The 17,155-nt window shown below is 40.0% G+C and overlaps 1 protein-coding gene across 2 annotated transcripts in view; it reads left to right on the top strand.

Annotated features, from left to right (window-relative positions):
- helz (helicase with zinc finger) overlaps positions 1-17,155 on the top strand; it is a 55,258-nt gene that overhangs the window by 2,374 nt on the left and 35,729 nt on the right. For both annotated transcript variants that reach the window (XM_080463708.1, XM_080463709.1), the window contains exons 2-15: positions 6,673-6,918; positions 7,437-7,473; positions 8,930-9,054; positions 9,388-9,444; positions 9,581-9,629; positions 9,855-9,930; positions 10,664-10,862; positions 11,270-11,377; positions 11,492-11,633; positions 12,383-12,538; positions 12,647-12,917; positions 14,524-14,650; positions 14,812-15,024; positions 16,434-16,564. In XM_080463708.1, the coding sequence (XP_080319834.1) occupies positions 6,691-6,918; positions 7,437-7,473; positions 8,930-9,054; positions 9,388-9,444; positions 9,581-9,629; positions 9,855-9,930; positions 10,664-10,862; positions 11,270-11,377; positions 11,492-11,633; positions 12,383-12,538; positions 12,647-12,917; positions 14,524-14,650; positions 14,812-15,024; positions 16,434-16,564 (1,919 nt within the window). In that variant the 5' untranslated portion in view covers positions 6,673-6,690. The remainder of the gene's footprint in view (positions 1-6,672; positions 6,919-7,436; positions 7,474-8,929; positions 9,055-9,387; positions 9,445-9,580; positions 9,630-9,854; positions 9,931-10,663; positions 10,863-11,269; positions 11,378-11,491; positions 11,634-12,382; positions 12,539-12,646; positions 12,918-14,523; positions 14,651-14,811; positions 15,025-16,433; positions 16,565-17,155) is intronic.

Raw genomic sequence — 17,155 nt, 5'->3', positions numbered from 1 at the left:
TCACATGCAGGCCCCCTCTTCCTATTCTTTCATTGTCCTTAAGCCAATTTTCTAAACTAAATAAATTCCCTTGAGGACTCAATATATTCTCAATTTACTGGGTTTCAAAATGTATTTCAAGATGCATGCATTAGCCCAATGTAGAGGCATGTAGTGAATTCTTTTCATTAATATAGTCATCCCAATTCTTATATATATATATATATATATATATACCCTTGCATGAGACCAGTTTGGTGACCGCTGGCCCTCTTGTATTGTTAGTGAAATGTTTGTGGCCTTCACAATGATCAAAACTACACATCTTGGGTGTAGGTCATACATAAGCCTCGTCATTCATTCCATACTCACTTTGTACTTGTCGATGCTGCACATAACCTTGATATTGAGATTGGGATGCTCTCTACAGCAACTTTTTTGCAAGAGAGAAATGCATGTTGTGCAAATACTGTATTCACTGCATATAATGTTAATTCCTAGTTTTGTGAAATAAACAAAAAAAGCAATGATATGTGAGCCTCAGTAAATGTTGTGGAATATGTCTGTATAATATTGTACAATTAAGTGAGAACAGTCTGATTTTACAGTGACAGGGTAGTGTACTGGAAACAGCTGCCCTCGTCCACATATCTCTTCCTCTGATTCAATGAGTAACTTTCTGATATTGTTCATGCAATTTTAAATGCTTTTACTTCACCCCTTTCTGCTGTAAATTTATATATGTGGGCTGGTGATTGAATGTCCTGATATAGGAAATAGATTGAGTTTAGTGTGCTGTTCTCTGTGTTTTTATGCTTGCATGCTCTGTAAAGTTCAGCTTCAGCATGTAGAAGTTGTTTGTTGTGTGCCTTCCAAACACTTCCTGGAACGATTCCACTCTTTTCCTGTTCTTTCTGCACCAGCCTTAATCAAAAGCTGTGAATGGAGATTCAGCATGAGCTAAATGTTGTGGAATTTTAATTAGCAACTCAAATCTTATTCCATCAGCCATCTTTGCTCATTGGAACTAATACTATTTTTGAGACCGTTTTTTTTAATCGGCAACCCTGACATAAGTTGCAGTGATAATGGTGAACGCATTGAGGAATGGTACCAACATTTACAAGGCTCGTGGCCAAGGTTGAGTGTTTGAGGCTGTGTTGTTTACCAGCAGGTCACAGCATATCCCTCTATCCTTGTGTGTGGAGGAGGACACGCCGCCTCATGTAATCTCTGACCAAGGTTTCAGTTCACATGCTGCTGTTTTTGCCAAGGTACTGATTAAATGTTTCGGAAAAGACTGGAGTGGTGCGTCGTGCAGTAAAAAGAACTGAACCGTAGACCAACAACAGGTTGACACATTTTAAAATCCAATCATTTATTGAAGCAGAAACACTCAGACAACATAAGCTTGTATTTTGGTTTGTTTTGGTTATCAAATAGTATCTGGCCAGGTTATTGTCCAGCCTCCAACCAGAGTTCACAATGGGTGAGATTGTTTGCCAATGTTAGGAATCGTAGAAACTGTCGACTGTGGAAGCTTTAAAAGCGATGTTCACTGGGCACAGAACTCTGCACATCTGCTCGTTTTTGAGAATTCATCAATACCAAGACTAATTCTCGAACTGTTTCTTTAAAAAATATTCTTTCCTTATTTGATGATTTAAAGGTATTTTTTTGGGGGGTGGGGGGGGGGTCGCACTTGATAAATTTAGTAAAAGTGATTTGGAGCCTTTAATTAGGATTACATTCATGTATTAGTTCTCACAGCGAGAAGAATGATATTAGTGTTTGGCACTATGGACATTGATTAACTGTTTTATTGAGTTTTACTTGTGCTAAGTAAATGCTGAAGTGCTGTAATCACACCCCTAAGACCCAACGGAGACATGGAGGAGGCTGTGGGACAGCACGAGATGGGTCTGGCAGACCGTGCTGCGAGGAGGGCTTAGTGAAGTTTCTTATTTGTGAAGCAGTAAAACGATATCAGAAATTAACAAACTGCAGGATGTTGAATGAACAAAACAGATCCTCCCACCTCTCTCTCTTGGCGTCAAGAAGCAAAGTGTGAAAGTTGAGAATGCCAAATTCTGTACTGCATATCATATCACATCACTGTGATCTGTTTTGGTTTTACTTTTGACCCCCTTTAAAAAAATGAAGAAAATGAAAATTGCTGAGTGTTGCTGCTTTAATGACAAAATATCCCATTTTGTTTGCATAATAAACAGTTGCTCTGTCTAATTTTTTTTGTCACTCTAATTTAATCATTTCAGATTGTCTTGTTTACTAGGACACTGAATAAAGTGAGCAGATTGATGTGTGAGTTTATATGAACTGAGGTTATGAATCCCTTCAGTCTCAATGCTTTGGACTGTGATGTTGGTTGGTTGTGACTTCTCAGAAAGCCCACGAGCACATAGGAAAGATTTGTTAGCCTGATTATTGTTTTGAAACTGCAATATTTTCACTTGTTCAAGGTCTGATCGGGATGAGGCACTGCATCTCCTGCGTTGATCATTTAGGCTTTGTTTAGTTTTTTTCCTCAAAGCTGTGATGCATCACACTTTATTCTTATGTAAAGACATGTACACTAACGACACTTGGAAGAAATATGGACTGTGATTGGATCGTCAACAGATCCACGCCACTGTCTCATTGTAATTTCAGTCAGATAGGGACAATTGAATCAGATAGTGGTGATTACACAGTGTCATTTTAATTGGATTACTTCTGTACCATGGAGCTTCAGCTAGTGTTGCACTTATCTCAAATTTGTTTAATCTTTTCTTTATGGTCATATTGGATTGCTCTGCAAGTTAGAAGCTTTCTGAAATCATCTGTAATCTTTCATTTGTTATGCCAAAAGCTGCTTCCAAATGTTGACAATATGTGATGTATTTTTAACTCTGAACTTAGTGCATTGTGAAAAACACTTATTTGAAAATATTGTATGGATTCTTGTAAATGGCTCGAGCAACTATGACAGAAATCATTACGTGATTTTTATGGCTTAATGTATGCCTTTCTATACATGAGGATTCAATCTGCAGTAAAGTAGTTGGTCATGTCTTCACACCACCATTGACAACCACACACAGCTTCCTCCTCCATACAGAAACGGGGAACATCATTTATTTGAAAGCTCTATTTGTTGTTTCTTTAAAAGTGCATTTTTTAAGAAAATTCCTTCCTTGTCTGAAAACAAACAACTCAACCTGTTGTTGGGTCAACAAACTCTAATAATTAAAACATGTATTTACATGAATTTATTTACCTTGGCGGCAACACATTTCGGGAATTGAATATAATTTCAATCCTAAATGTTACAATTACTATTCGAAAAATTACTAGCTTTTTCACGCCCTTAAATACTCCCATAATGAATATATAGTTTTAACCTGTGTTCTCCAACTTAATGAGCAAACTGTAACCTAACACATCAACATGCACCATGCCAGAGGAGTTTATAGCGTCTGTTAGCAGCCAGCGTGGAGGCCTGTACGCCTGGGAAATATAATTGGAATAATTAAGATACTTAAGGGTGACATTTAATAAGAATATAGAACAATTTTGAAATCTTTATTGGGTACATACCATTTTATAAATAAGCCATTAGAAAGTAATTATTTTAAGAGGGATGGGCAAAATGTGTTGATGTAAGTGATAAACCCAGCAAAACTAAATCCTAATAAATAAATCTGTTTTTATGATATAAAGTTCTTATCAGTGCATTTGAGGACAATACTTAAGCCAAAGTTTGAACTTGAACCAAATTCATGTAGCGTCTGTGAAGTGTCATCGGCACACTCTCCACCCATGTCAGATCGTCTCGCCCTTATAAAAGCCTATCCTCTGCATGGTCAGTTAGCCTTCAGTCTGAACACTCACATGACACCAGTTGACTCCACCTTTACAGATTTTCGAGCTTGAGATTATATATATATATATATATATATCAAAAAAGAAATTCTTCACATAATGCCTGGGGCTTCTCACATGACCAATGTGTTTTTATTTACAGCGCGTGAGTAGAGACACGGAATATGTAGGAAATGCTTTTAGCAGCCTCTTCCTATCTGCACAATGATTTACCCACACAGATCACCCACATGTTCACTCAGCTGTCGGAGGGCAGACGTCTGCAGGGCATGTCCCCTCGGTAAAGATAGATGGGCAGAAAAAATAGGTTGTTTTCAAGAGCTAACTGTTTTGGTCCACCAAGCTGAATCTTTAAAAAAAAAAAAAGTGACAGAAGCTGCAGAGTTTAACACGCCAGATGATCGAAGCACAATTAAATGTTTTTTTGGTGGTTGCTGGCCTCACGTTACCCAGAGTGCTTCGTTGAAGACCAGAAATGATCACAGCAAAATTGACACTTCTGCAATTTGTGACTCATGAGAAACTAAAGAAAACATATTTAGAATAAACAATTAACTCAAATTTCAACTTTGACATTAGAAATAAATTCATTCCACTTTTCACTTGTTCGTGGCCCTGCTCTCTGAAATGTCTTCACACAAGAGTTCATGAACACATCTGAAGAACCAAAAGTGAGATGTGATGATGCAACAGGAGCCAAAAATAAGCTGGGGGAAGGTGTATTCAAACTGTTTAACAAACCACAATATGAATGTGTAGCTGGAAAAACATGCATTATCTTAAACTTTTCAACTGCTTTGGTGATCCTGTAGTACAGGACGCAGTGAACCCGGCCGCACCACCTTCTGCTCACACGCCAGCACAATGCAGGTGAACTTTACTGTCGCCAAGGTCATGACACGTGTGGGGAGGGAAGTGGTATACGCCTTCATCCACCCCAAACACTGAATAGTTTAAAAGCATGCACTAAATTTATATTGTAATTTAGAAAAAGATTCTCCAAATTTCCAGTCATGTCAATTTACCATCTTGGTAACCCCCCCCCCCCCCCCCAAAAAAAAAGGTTGATCATCCACTTTGAGTCCAGAATCATAACTATATCATAACTAAAGCTCTTTGATTTAGACTTCAACACTTTTACACATCTGTAGTGTTTTACGCTCAACACTGAGTAGATGTGTAGTTTTATTTATTATTGATTTATTTATAAGTTTCATTCCTCGAGCAAACTAACTTGTTCTAGTCAATCTTAAAATTGTAAGTCCACATTGAGAAGATTGATGATGATGGACTGCTGCTTGCTGTAAAACAATGACATTTAAAACTCGCAAACGTCAACATAGAAGAAAAAGAGGAACTTTTTCATCCATTTGTGACCTTCCCCTTTTCAAAGCCTGTGTTGTGGATAAATGTTTCATTTGTAAGACTTGTAAATCCAATGTTGACCCGTCTATAGAGGTTTAGGAGTGTTCTTCTGTCAGGAGATGTGAGAAACGATTTATACATCTTGTTCAGTCAGTCGAGTTTCACTTTATATTTTATTAGTTAGACAAAACATTCTGACTGAAACTTCAACAAATCTTTTTGCCAAGTTAGATAGTGAAACAACGGTGATAAGAAAGATATATTTAAACAATGTAGGTTTTTTGAATACTTTGTGTTGAAGTTATTTCACGCTCTGATTGCTATTGTACTACTTATAGTGAGATTTTCTTTCCCTTCACAATAGCTAAACGCGTATTGGCCACTTTATCCGACTCAGGGTGGCGCTGTTTCGGAGCCAATCTTAAACCTACTAACAGTGAAGGCAGTGTACATGGTGGACAGAGGCCCGGTCGACCACTGGCCAGCAGAGAGGGAAAACTATGCACACTCTAGGAGGACATCCATGCTTCACTAAGAAAGACCCCAATCCTGAACTCAAACTAGGGGCATTTTCACTGTGAGGAAAGAATGATGGCCACTCCAGCAGCGTGTAGCCCTCAACGTTTATATCTGCATTTCATTATATTTCATCCCATCGACATATGATCACTTTCACTTTTTTGTAGATATGTTAGAGTCTTTGCAACGGATCATGGGCTTGATCTACAAACTTAAACATTATATTCTGTGTCCATATAACACACCACATTAATCTGATCTCTGTATTCACTGGTTATGTAAACGAGACATGAGGTCTCTCCATCAGCAATTTCATCTTGGCCCTTTGTGACATGCCACATGATCCTACAGCCAGCTTTACCTCGACGCTCGCCAGTATGAAGAGGGATTTCTTAGCTCCACCAATGAAGCTTGTTGTGTTTCTTCTGGAACTGCAATATTCTCCTTCTTCAGTCTCTGATCAGGAAAAGATGAGTGCTTGTGCCGTGTGGAAGCATTCTCTCCAGGATCGCTCACTTGTGACTTTTATTGAGGATGGAGTAGTTAGCTCCCAACTCTATTAGCTTCTTATCTTCATGGCCAAACAACTTGCTTTTTGTCAAAACACCCTACCTTCTCTGGTCTAATTGTAATCTCAATGGGATCCCTTAAATGGGATCCAATCCATTTATAGGTGTGTACTTCACATGATTTTAATCAGATCATTATGTAATAATTGTTAGTAGTCCAGGTGCTAGGTGAAGCTGGACAGCATAGGAAAAGAGCAAAACACAAAAGGTTGCACTGCTAATGTTGTTTGTACTTTGGTTTGGCATTTTGGTTCAGGTAACAACTGGTAGTACCCAAGAGCAGACAAAAAAAAGCAAGTTTTTTCTTTTCTCCTTTTCCCCACATCGGGATTGAAGGTATGTTCTCTTGTGCTTTTAGACGTTTTGTCCCTAAGTCATGGCGGACAGGAGAGCGGAGAAGTCATGTGAAGAAGCCAGCAGATCGTTAGCCAGACGGGAGTACGAGGCGGCAGTCAGCCACAGCACGGATGCCCTGGTGGTCCTCTCACCCCAAGCCCCACCTTCAGGTGCCCCCGTCCCGCCCAGCCCCCCCGCCCTCGTCGCCTCCACGGGACCCCTTCGCAGCCGTGCCCTGCTGTACAGGATTGCTGCCTTCCTGCAGCTGGTGAGAAGTTTTGTTGATCAACTATTGGTTGAAATTGCCTAATCCAAAATGACCTCCCTTTACTTCTTCTAGGCTGTGATCCTCAACCTTTTTATATCTCTGTGAATACATACTATTTTTTTTTTTTAAAGTGATACTTGACTGAGTTTCCTAAAAAATGTAATTATGTGGCAGAAGTCTATCATTGAACAAAATATAATGAACCTCTCAAATTAATACACCCAAATGACATAGGCTGATAATTGTGTTTTAAATCACTGCCCAAATTACAATGAAGAGAAGGTTGAGATTAGAAACAAGAAACTCTGGTTTTTCTCTCTCTAGTACTGTTATGTTCTCTTTCCGCAGCACTCAAATTACACCAGTTACTTAAGCCCTGAGATTATATAAACTACTTAATTCCTATAATGATACAGTAAGCCTGCTGTGTAGGAAAGATATCTATTTGTGGAGCTTATGTGTATTCAGACTTTCAAATATCAACTATTTGCCTTGTTCTCCTCTTTTTGTTTCAATAGAAAAATTATGATGAAGCAGATGAAGACTGCAAACATGGTGAGTGTCAATTCAGCCTGAAACCAGGAGCTATCTGCATGCTCTAACAGTCTATTGCTGGAACTATCTTTTAACCTGTGTTGGTCTTGTCATGATTAATTAAGACTTAAAGTTGGGCCTGCTTGATTTGTAGAATCCAAATGGTATATGTAAAATCTCTTATAAATCCCCCGAAAACCTCCCAGACTAGTCAGACTTGGTGATTTGAGTATGTCTATGGGTTAACTGTTCTTTTAATGCATTCTATATTTCGCTGGACAATGGTGGTGCGGACAGGCCTGAACAAAGATGGAAAGCAGAGTGCAGCAATAATTTAGAGTGCTTCAAAGTAACATGAAAGATGTCTTTGATGACACTGTTATATATTTATTTGTTCATGACTATGTGTATGTCTCATACTGAATGTGTATTTCCCACATTAATCAACTTCTAACAAAATCAGTGATGAGAAAATCTAAATCTAAATGTGTGAATATAAGTTATAATTGTTGCAGTTGGAAAAATAAAATCATAATCTAAACAATGTAATAGACTGATTAATGAATCACCCCGCTTAATTATGCTGATTAAACATTATTTTTTCACAGATTTCACACAGTAAACTATGACCCATACATTATAGACAACCAGCTAAGAAATGATTTACCTGATCAAAGCTGTGATATTCTAAAATACATGAGCCATACCTGATTTGAAACTGATTAATTGATACTAACTGTACTCCAGCACTGTGGTTCATCTGGGCATCAAGCGGTTCGTATTGATGTTGAGGGATCAGCATTGCCTGGTCAATTCTCTGTGTTTATCCAGCTACTGGTACAAGTGAAAGAGAGCTGTTGACATTGGCTGTAAGTGTTGGCACACTGCTGATTGAGGCATTGTCGGAGTCTGTGGAGGAGAAAGAAGCAAGGAACAGGAAAATCTGCACAGTGCATGGAAAAGTTTGCTGCAGGAAATACTGAAGCTTCTTTCCAAAGGACTGGATATGTGCGCGTAGCTGGCCCATCTCAACCGTTTACTCTTGTAGGCTGATGTTTGTGCACTTAAATACTACTTGCAAGTTGGCAGTTCTACAGTATCTGGCAGCTGTGCTGGTTGTTTTCTTTTCAGCCCAAGTGGTCCAATCTGACCTACCAGTCTCGGACTTGGAACAGGCTTGTCTACTCTGTCAGTCTTTTTTTGAAGTCAGGCGAAGAAAATAAATGTGTGACTCAAACTATAGGCAGTGCTTTAGTTTGAAGAGTCCTGTCAAATGGCAACATCAGTAAACCTGTGGCAGCACAGCTTTACTCTCAGCTTCTGTAAAATCTACAGAACTTGATTAAAAAATGTTTGCATTTTCAATAAAGGTTTCAACTATAGCTGGACACGTTTTCCAGAGCACAGATGTATATTGGGAGTAATCAAAGTAATTGAACTGAAACATTTTCCTCCCCACCTGTTCTCTCTGTCACAGTCTTGGCAGAAGAAATTGCCAGGGGGGGCGGCTCCCTACAGGCCAGCTTGCGCTCCATGCTGTTGGATGGCAGCCTGCAGGAGGTGGTCAGCATCCTCTCTAAAGCCTTGTACGGAGAGCCAATGGTATGACCAATCTACACTGTATACAATATTTGCACAAACACATTAGATGTTATGGCAATTATATTGCCTGATGTGGTTCTGTTCAACTTTTTTTTCTCCAACCTCTATGCCTATAAATCAGTCTCACTGTTGTGTAGCGCAGTAGTCTGTTAGTTAGAAGGCAAGCTTTAAACATTTTTTGATTAGCCATTAAAGCTGCTAAACAAAACCCAACATGAACTGTGCAGACAGGTTACACTAAACAATGTCAAGCAAGTGATTGTCACATGAAACTCGGCAACAGAAAGGGTTCATCCAGCATTACATAATGTCAGTTTTTCCGTGATTTCACAGAATGGCATCGTTACAAAAGACCTGACCAGATTAAAAATGCTCTTCTCTGAAATTGAGGTGAGTGTATTTGTGATTGTTCCTGTGCATCGTCATGTTCTGTTTGTTCATTGGCCTCAGTGTTTTGGAGCTCACGTTGGGATATTTTACTCCGTGTCATAATGGTAAACTTTTTCCACACCCCATCCCACTTCAGACTGTAAATAGGGAGATGGCTCCAGAATTCACAGAGGACCAAGATGAAGGTGAGCAACCTTTTACCAAAATGTCGACATTTATTTATATTGTGTGAAACAAAAAAAGCAACAAAAAAAAACAGTGTACTTTTTCCTAAAATGACAAATTATTGTTCTTTCTATATTCTTAATATTCACAATAGCTTTACTTCATGCCACCATGAAAACACATTTTAACAGGTCTGATTCTGCCCTGTCTGCTTCCTCCTGATCAATTTGCTTGTGTATTGACAGAGGTCCAAGATGGCTGGCAGTTCCGGCCTCCTCCCAGAGGAGTCACCAGCAGTGAGGAGTACACTCTCTGTAAAAGGTAGGCACCAGTATCATGCCTCCAAATTTATGTGACTTATTTGCCTTACAAAACACTTGAGAAGAGAATACATATGCTTTGCTTTTTTGTCTGTGGATTTGTTTCAGTGACTCATAAAGTGTAATCCACTGCAGGCTTAAAAATTACAATTCATGGTATTTAAATATGTCCTCGCAGTCGAGGCCTTTGTTTAGAGAAACAACTACGTACTTGCAGCTTTGTGGGAAATTGATAGAAACAACCGTAACCCCAGCTTTATGAACTCTGAACTGCCAGCAGGATGCACACCTCTTGGGAAGTGTAAGAGGTGTATTCGTCTCTGCTATGCTACTGCTCCTCACAGTCAAAAATTGCTTAAGACTGGCTTTACTGTATAGATTTAAACACGCTAGTAGTTTTCTGGTCGCATGAACACTGCTTCACAGTATGTCTGACCATAGAACTTTAAGACTCAACAGTTAGTTTTGACGTTATAAATGACAACTTCCAGATGTCAAAAGGTTTCTCTTTGTTGCACAATGTTTTTATGCATTATAACATGAAAAGTGACTGTGCCAGTTGTATATCTTAGCCTAAAAGCTTCATGGTTCTTAATGTATCAATTCACATGATCAACTGAACAGATATAACTATTTGGTCATACAGTCCTTAAATGATGGAGCTGAAATTCTGCTGAGATGTGGTGTTCAATTGTTGTAGCTCCTGTTCAGAATGCTGTTTGCCTCTCCTATAGGTACTTGGAGCAGGGTCTGTGTCGGTACGGGGCCCAGTGCACATCAGCTCACTCACAGGAGGAGCTGATGGAGTGGCAGAAGCGCTATGCGTCACGCCTCATCCGCCTCAAACAGCAGCAGGAGAGCAAACACTTTGCTGAAAACTACATGGAGACCCTAATAGAGAAGTGGATGAACTCCCTCTGCCCAGAGAAAGTGGTGAGTGGCTTTGTAGTGCATGCAAGCTCAAACGTAGCTGAGCGTGTAGAAAGCATACAATATACTGTGGCAAAGTTCACTTTTCTACAGTGAGTCACCACCAGATTTGTGTTTATGAAAAGCGTATACTATCATTTTTAGTGAGCATAACTACGTATGGTGGTCACACAAGCTGAGGTTAAAGAGAAGCAAAAGCTATACATCTTCTGGGTGTCATTGGAGCGCACGCATGTACGCCTCAAATGCATCTTTTCAGTTGGATATATAAGTGATGCACACTGCTACAGAGTGAACATTCACTTTTCTGTTATGCACCAGCCAGCTTGAACTTTTTTAGTGCTAATTTATATCTGCTTTTTGTTGGAAAGTTTTCTGGACAGTTTATGATTGTTTGTTCCCCCCTTTAGCTAAGTGACAGTTTAGAAGGAGTGAATGTAGAGATCAGCTCCAGCCACTCTGTTACCGTCACAACCAAGAAATCCTCCCACTCCTGGGTCTTCTCCTTATTGTGCAAGGTATGCTTGAGAATTTCTTTGGTTGCAAATCATTTGCATCTTTATTCCGTCCTTTTCAATATGTCTGTATTTTTGTATCCCCCCCCCCAAATAAATGTGTCTCTGTTTCACTAGCCGGCTAGAAAGCTGTTCCGCATTGCTCTGCTCTATGATGCCCACCGACCACACTTCTTCATCACAGGCGTGTCGGCTGGGGATCGGCTCCAAGCCGTTCCTCAGAGCTGCCAGGAATGGACTCCGGGAGAGGAAACAGCAGGTGGGTTTTTTCATATGTCATGAAAAGGAATGAGATAATTTTCGGTAGCGGTTTTCTTTCTCACGTGCATTTGTAAAGATTACAGTCTTCCAGCTGTTGTCACTCACAAATCTTTTGGTCTTGTATTTTGTTACAATATATGAAGAACTGTGGATTGATTTCAACAGTTTAACTAGTTTTCTTGTTTCTTCTGGACTGACCAAGAAACAAGGAAGGTTCCTGCACTTTCCTCACAAAACCAGCTCACATGGATTACTCCAGTGAGCATTGAGACAAGTTGACCACAGAACATATATCTGCCCAGTGTGTAAAGATTTTGGTCTTATTTTCCCTCCCAATATTTTGGGGGAGATGCATTTTGTTGCGTTTTAAAGTATTTAAGGTGTCCTTGAGCACATGTGCCTGGAGTACTACTCCAGGGATGTAAAATCCTGTGATGTTCAATCAATATGATTTATTTTCAGCTTTTAAGAACGCTGCCTAAGTAATAATTGGTTCAACAATGTGGCTCTCTTTCATCACATAAATGAGTATCTGTTGTAAAAAGTCTTAACAGTGCAGCTTGTATTATTCGTGAGTTGTGAATTTAGCAGCACTTCTTAATAGTACACACTTGTAGCCAGGACACACACGCGGTTCTCCTGACTAAATAAAGGCAAATGAATGAGTAAGAGGTATCTCTTACATTCAAAAAAATATCTGTTTGACGATCAGATGGATTTCTTCAGTTAATGTTCCTGTTTTGACAGTTGCAGCAGACAATGGCCTGGACCATTGTTTCTACAGGGTAGCTGTGGGCTTCAGCACAGAGATCTTCGGTACCTTCCGACAGACCATTGTTTTTGACTTTGGCTCAGAGCCTGTGCTGATGCAGCGGATCATGGTGGACGCTGCCTCTATTGAAGGTATTGATGAGAATTTAGTCAAATGTGCAAATTGAACTTGTTAGAATAAGTAATTGCAGCAAAATGGTATTCTGGTTCATTTTCTGTGCTATGATTTTTGTTTTGTAGACCTAGAACATCTGTTGGCAGCCAGGCAGCAGCTGTTGATGACTGCAAAGCGCTGGGACTCCTCCTGCAAGACCATCGTAGAGTTCACACCCAATGATTCGATGGCTGACCTGGAGCGCAGCCTCCTTTCCCGCTATCAGATACCTCTGTCAGCTGATCAGCTCTTTACCCAGTCAGTCCTTGACAAGACTCTGACCAAAGACAACTATCAGGCCCGGCTGCACGACCTGCTCTACATTGAAGAGATTGCACAGTATAAGGAAGTCAGCAAGTGAGTACATACATATTTAGCCTTTCTTTGCACGAGGGCGTCAAAAAGCTGACCAGTCTGTCTTTTAATACTGAGTATAAAAAAAAGACAAACAATATGGATGTTTCAGGGCTATTCAGATAATCTCACATAAAAGAAAAGAGTAAAAATATATTCATAAAAAACTACAATAGATACATTACAGATGTAGTCATTAAAAAACGTTGATTTCTGCAACAATATGATATTGCTCCTTCAGTCACAGACACATGAACATTGCTTGTGAATGAATGAGCAATATTTTGTTATACCCACCACAAGATGTCAGACTTCTCCTACATTATAAATCTGTTGTGTGTGAGAGAGTGCATCTCATTCACTGACAGTGTGAATGATTAATACTGTAGATTTTTGTCTTTTTGAAAAATCCCATCTGCTGATCAGTTGGTTTCAGGTTAGCATGCTGCTGATCACAGGTTGCGTTACCGTTGCTGCTCAGTTACTCTGAAAGCATATTGTGTTCTGCAGATCATTCTGCTGCCCGACAAAGTGTTTAATCACCTCTGTGGTCTTAAATTGATCTTGTTTTATGGCTTGCAGGTTCATTCTGACCTTTTAAGGAATTGATTAATGGATCCTTCTCTGTAATTACCTGCAGTATGAAGTGTTCCTCTAATCTCCATCATTTCCAGTATTCATATGAATAATCTCTGTGCCTCCTGAATCATCCACCAATCAGCCAATCCAGTTTCTGGCCTATGTTAGATCTTTAAAAGCTCATCTCATCAATTTAAATGCAAGCTGTTACTTTATTATTATTATTATCATTATTATTATTATTATTATTATTATTATTATTATTATTATTATTATTATTATCTTTGAATATCAGATTATGATTCTCTCTTTGGCAATCTCATGTCAGCAGCATAACAGGCATCAGATTATCTAAACATGGAGAGAATCATGCTGACCCATGAATGCTTTCCTATCCTCTCCTTTTTTCTTCTTCTGTTTTTTCCCTCTACAAAATCCAGTTTTGAGAATCTCTATGGAAAGCTGCTGTAAAAATGTAAAACCACAAGAAAAAACATTTGAAGTTGCTTCGCTCTTATACCATCTAATGTGATAACCAGTCAGCAAGTCACTCATTCATCAGAGTTCATCGCCAATATTGCTTCTGATTTCATCACGTCGGCTCCAGCAGCGACTTCAGAGGCTAAGCAACCTCAAACAGTTGAAAACTGAATTGATGCACCCCCAATCCACCCCCACGATTCTTCACTGTTCTGTTAAATATGTGCATGGATTTTATTTTATTTTCAGTAAGTAAAGACATCGAGGGCATTTGAAAATCAGCACTTTTAATCCTCTAAATGGCTGTTTGACAGTAACTTCTACCACCTGTCTGCCATAACAATCCCCATCAACCACATCTTGTTTCTGTTATTTCTGACATTCCTGAAGTGTTTAGATGCAAAACTTGCCATCACGCAGGGAGCTGAATATAGGACGAACCCTCATTTTCTCATCAAAAAAGCCCATTTTATATTCAGATTAATATTGTGTTTGCTAAGTAGTGGTTATGTTCAGATCAAACGTCGACACTAACGTCTCTGTCTTCCAGGTTTAACATAAAGGTGAACCTGCAGCTGGTCACGAGCTTTATGCTGACTGGCATTTCCGTTGGAGCCAAGTATGCCCAGAATGGACAGCTCTTTGCACGCTTCAAACTCACTGAAACACTTTCTGAGGTAACCAGACTGTCTACAGCAACATCAACTTCACATACTTTACCTCATTTGATTGTATTTGATTTTTATTTCATTAATAGCTGCTACTTATTAGATGTATGTACAGTCCAGTGCTATCGGCTTGTTGGCTTTTAAACTGCACTATTGTTGTCTCATGTCAGGACACACTGGCGGGTCGACTAGTGATGACCAAGGTAAACTCGGTTCTTGTGCTGCCGTTGGGTCGTGAGGGCATCAGCTGCCAGCCGCCGCCTGGGGTCAAGGAACGCGTTTATGAGGCCGTGATTGAGGAGAAGACCAAGGACTACATCTTTCTGCGAATCTGCAAGGACTGCTGTGATGAGCTGGGCCTGCTGCCTGACAGAGAACTACAGGTACAGACTGAATCATACACGTTTCAGCAACTGGACAGTGATCGTCAGTCAGCCATTTTCATTACCTTAAAATGGGAGGTGTTCCGGGCATGTCCCTCCGGTAGGAGGCCTCGGGGCAGACCTAGGACACGCTGGAGAGACTATGTCTTTCGGCTGGCCTGGGAACGCCTCGGGGTCCCACCGGAGGAGCTGGAGGACGTGTCTGGGGCGAGGGAAGTCTGGGCTTCCTTGCTTAGACTGCTGCCCCCGCGACCCGGCCCCGGATAAGCGGAAGAAAATGGATGAATGGATGGATGGATGGATGGATGGATGTATGGATGGATGTATGGATGGATGATGATCAATTAGAGACACTTGCATGAAAAGAAACAAAAAGGTTGATATGTTAAGTCATTTTTTGATTTCTGTTTTTTCATGAAAGGTTACCAAAGGTTTCCCACCAGAGCACTTCTTTATGAGCATTGATGACACTGCCCTAGGCAGAAGAAACCTTTTCTTTTTTCTTCTTTTTTTTGAAGCAACATTACCTTTGGCAGCCTTAGCTTGATATTCTCTCGCCTGCAGCCAAAACATCAGCACGGGAAATAAGGCACCGTGTTAACGGTTATCAACACAACCCTCATTCTATCACTGTGGGAACATATTATTTTTCTTCTACATGTGCTTCTCTAGCCCACTTATGTGCCACAATGTCATTCCCCTATCTCCTCTGTGGGTTTTTATTTCACCCGGCCTTCATGTTTCAGAATTTCTCCGCTCTTGCATAGCTCCGACTTTTCTCTCAGAATTTTATAGTCTTATATTTCACTCCCCTGCTTTTTCTTTTCTTCAATTTTTTAGTTTCAGTCCGTTTTTTCCCTGAGTGTTAATCTTTACAAAGTAATTTCATAATTTGCAGTGTCTGATACACAATTAGCCCCTTGAGCAGTGATCAGCAGAATGGCTGTGATTTCCTATACCTGGAGTAGTAAATGAGATTAAATTGATATGTGAGTGAATTGAGTGACTTGGCAAATGACTCCTTGAAAGCTGTAGGAAAGTCTGTGTGCGCCTGTGCTCTCCCTGTTGCTTTCAAAGGTAATAAGCTTTATCTGTCAAGATGCCCCTAATTCTAACCCATCCCACTGAGCAACTCATGCTGTGTTCTTATGGTAAGAGACAAAACTGAAAACTGTTTGGTCTGTGTGCATCACCAGTGGAACCAAGCACTTCATGATTTGAGCAAAAATGCTAAGGTATTCTGGTTCAAAATGTGAATATGATTTGGTGCTGTAGTTTCATAGAAATTGTGTCACTTAGTTGTTTGTTTTATGGACTGGATGGTGCTGCTATGAACAGAGAATCCAGGGCCTGTTTGAATGGAGGTGAAGAAGGGGTTAACCATGTTGTCTGTGTCACTTGTGTTTCAGGTGGAACTTCAGTTCCAGCTGAACCGACTGCCACTCTGTGAGATGCAATATGCCCTGGATCGCATCAAAGATAACACCATCCTTTTCCCTGATGTGAGCCTTGTCCCCACCATCCCCTGGAGCCCCAACAGGTGTGTTACTCAGCCCCACACACATTCACCTGTGCACACACTTCAGCATGACCAGGTGAAACAACGGCATTGATTACAACCACAATTCCATATCTAACTGCTTTGAATAATATATTTCACTGACAAGTTGATTGAATATTATTTTACAATAGATAATTATACAAATTACTGTTGTAAAAGTAAAGAAAAAGGGTTAAAATCAGCTGATACCCACATTTATGCAAATCAGTTGAAACTAATCCTAAGCATCTTTATTATACAGAAAGTTTTTAATTCTTTTAAATAATATTTTGACGAATACCGTCACGGGGGGGCATCACATCAATTAGAGAGTTGACTGAATATCCGTTGCCTTGTTGACTCGCTGGGCATTCAGAAACGCCGGCAGCTTTCCCACAGCTTTAGCTCCCTCTGAAGTTGGACAGGTGAGAGAACAGAGGCACTAATCTTTATTGACAAGAGCCAAAGTCAAATATAATCCTGCATGCTCCTTTTTGGCTCCTGCTTTTTCTAGACTCCAGAATAGGATCCGCGCAGACTTGTTTGAAATGAAATTTAAGAAAAGTGAACATTTAAAGTGCTGTTCTTGTA

The sequence above is a fragment of the Lipophrys pholis genome, assembly GCF_963383615.2.
Source record: "Lipophrys pholis genome assembly, chromosome: 5".
In the NCBI taxonomy this organism is placed as follows: domain Eukaryota; kingdom Metazoa; phylum Chordata; class Actinopteri; order Blenniiformes; family Blenniidae; genus Lipophrys; species Lipophrys pholis.
Note: the sequence above shows the minus strand (reverse complement) of the source record. Positions and strands in the feature narration are given on the sequence as shown.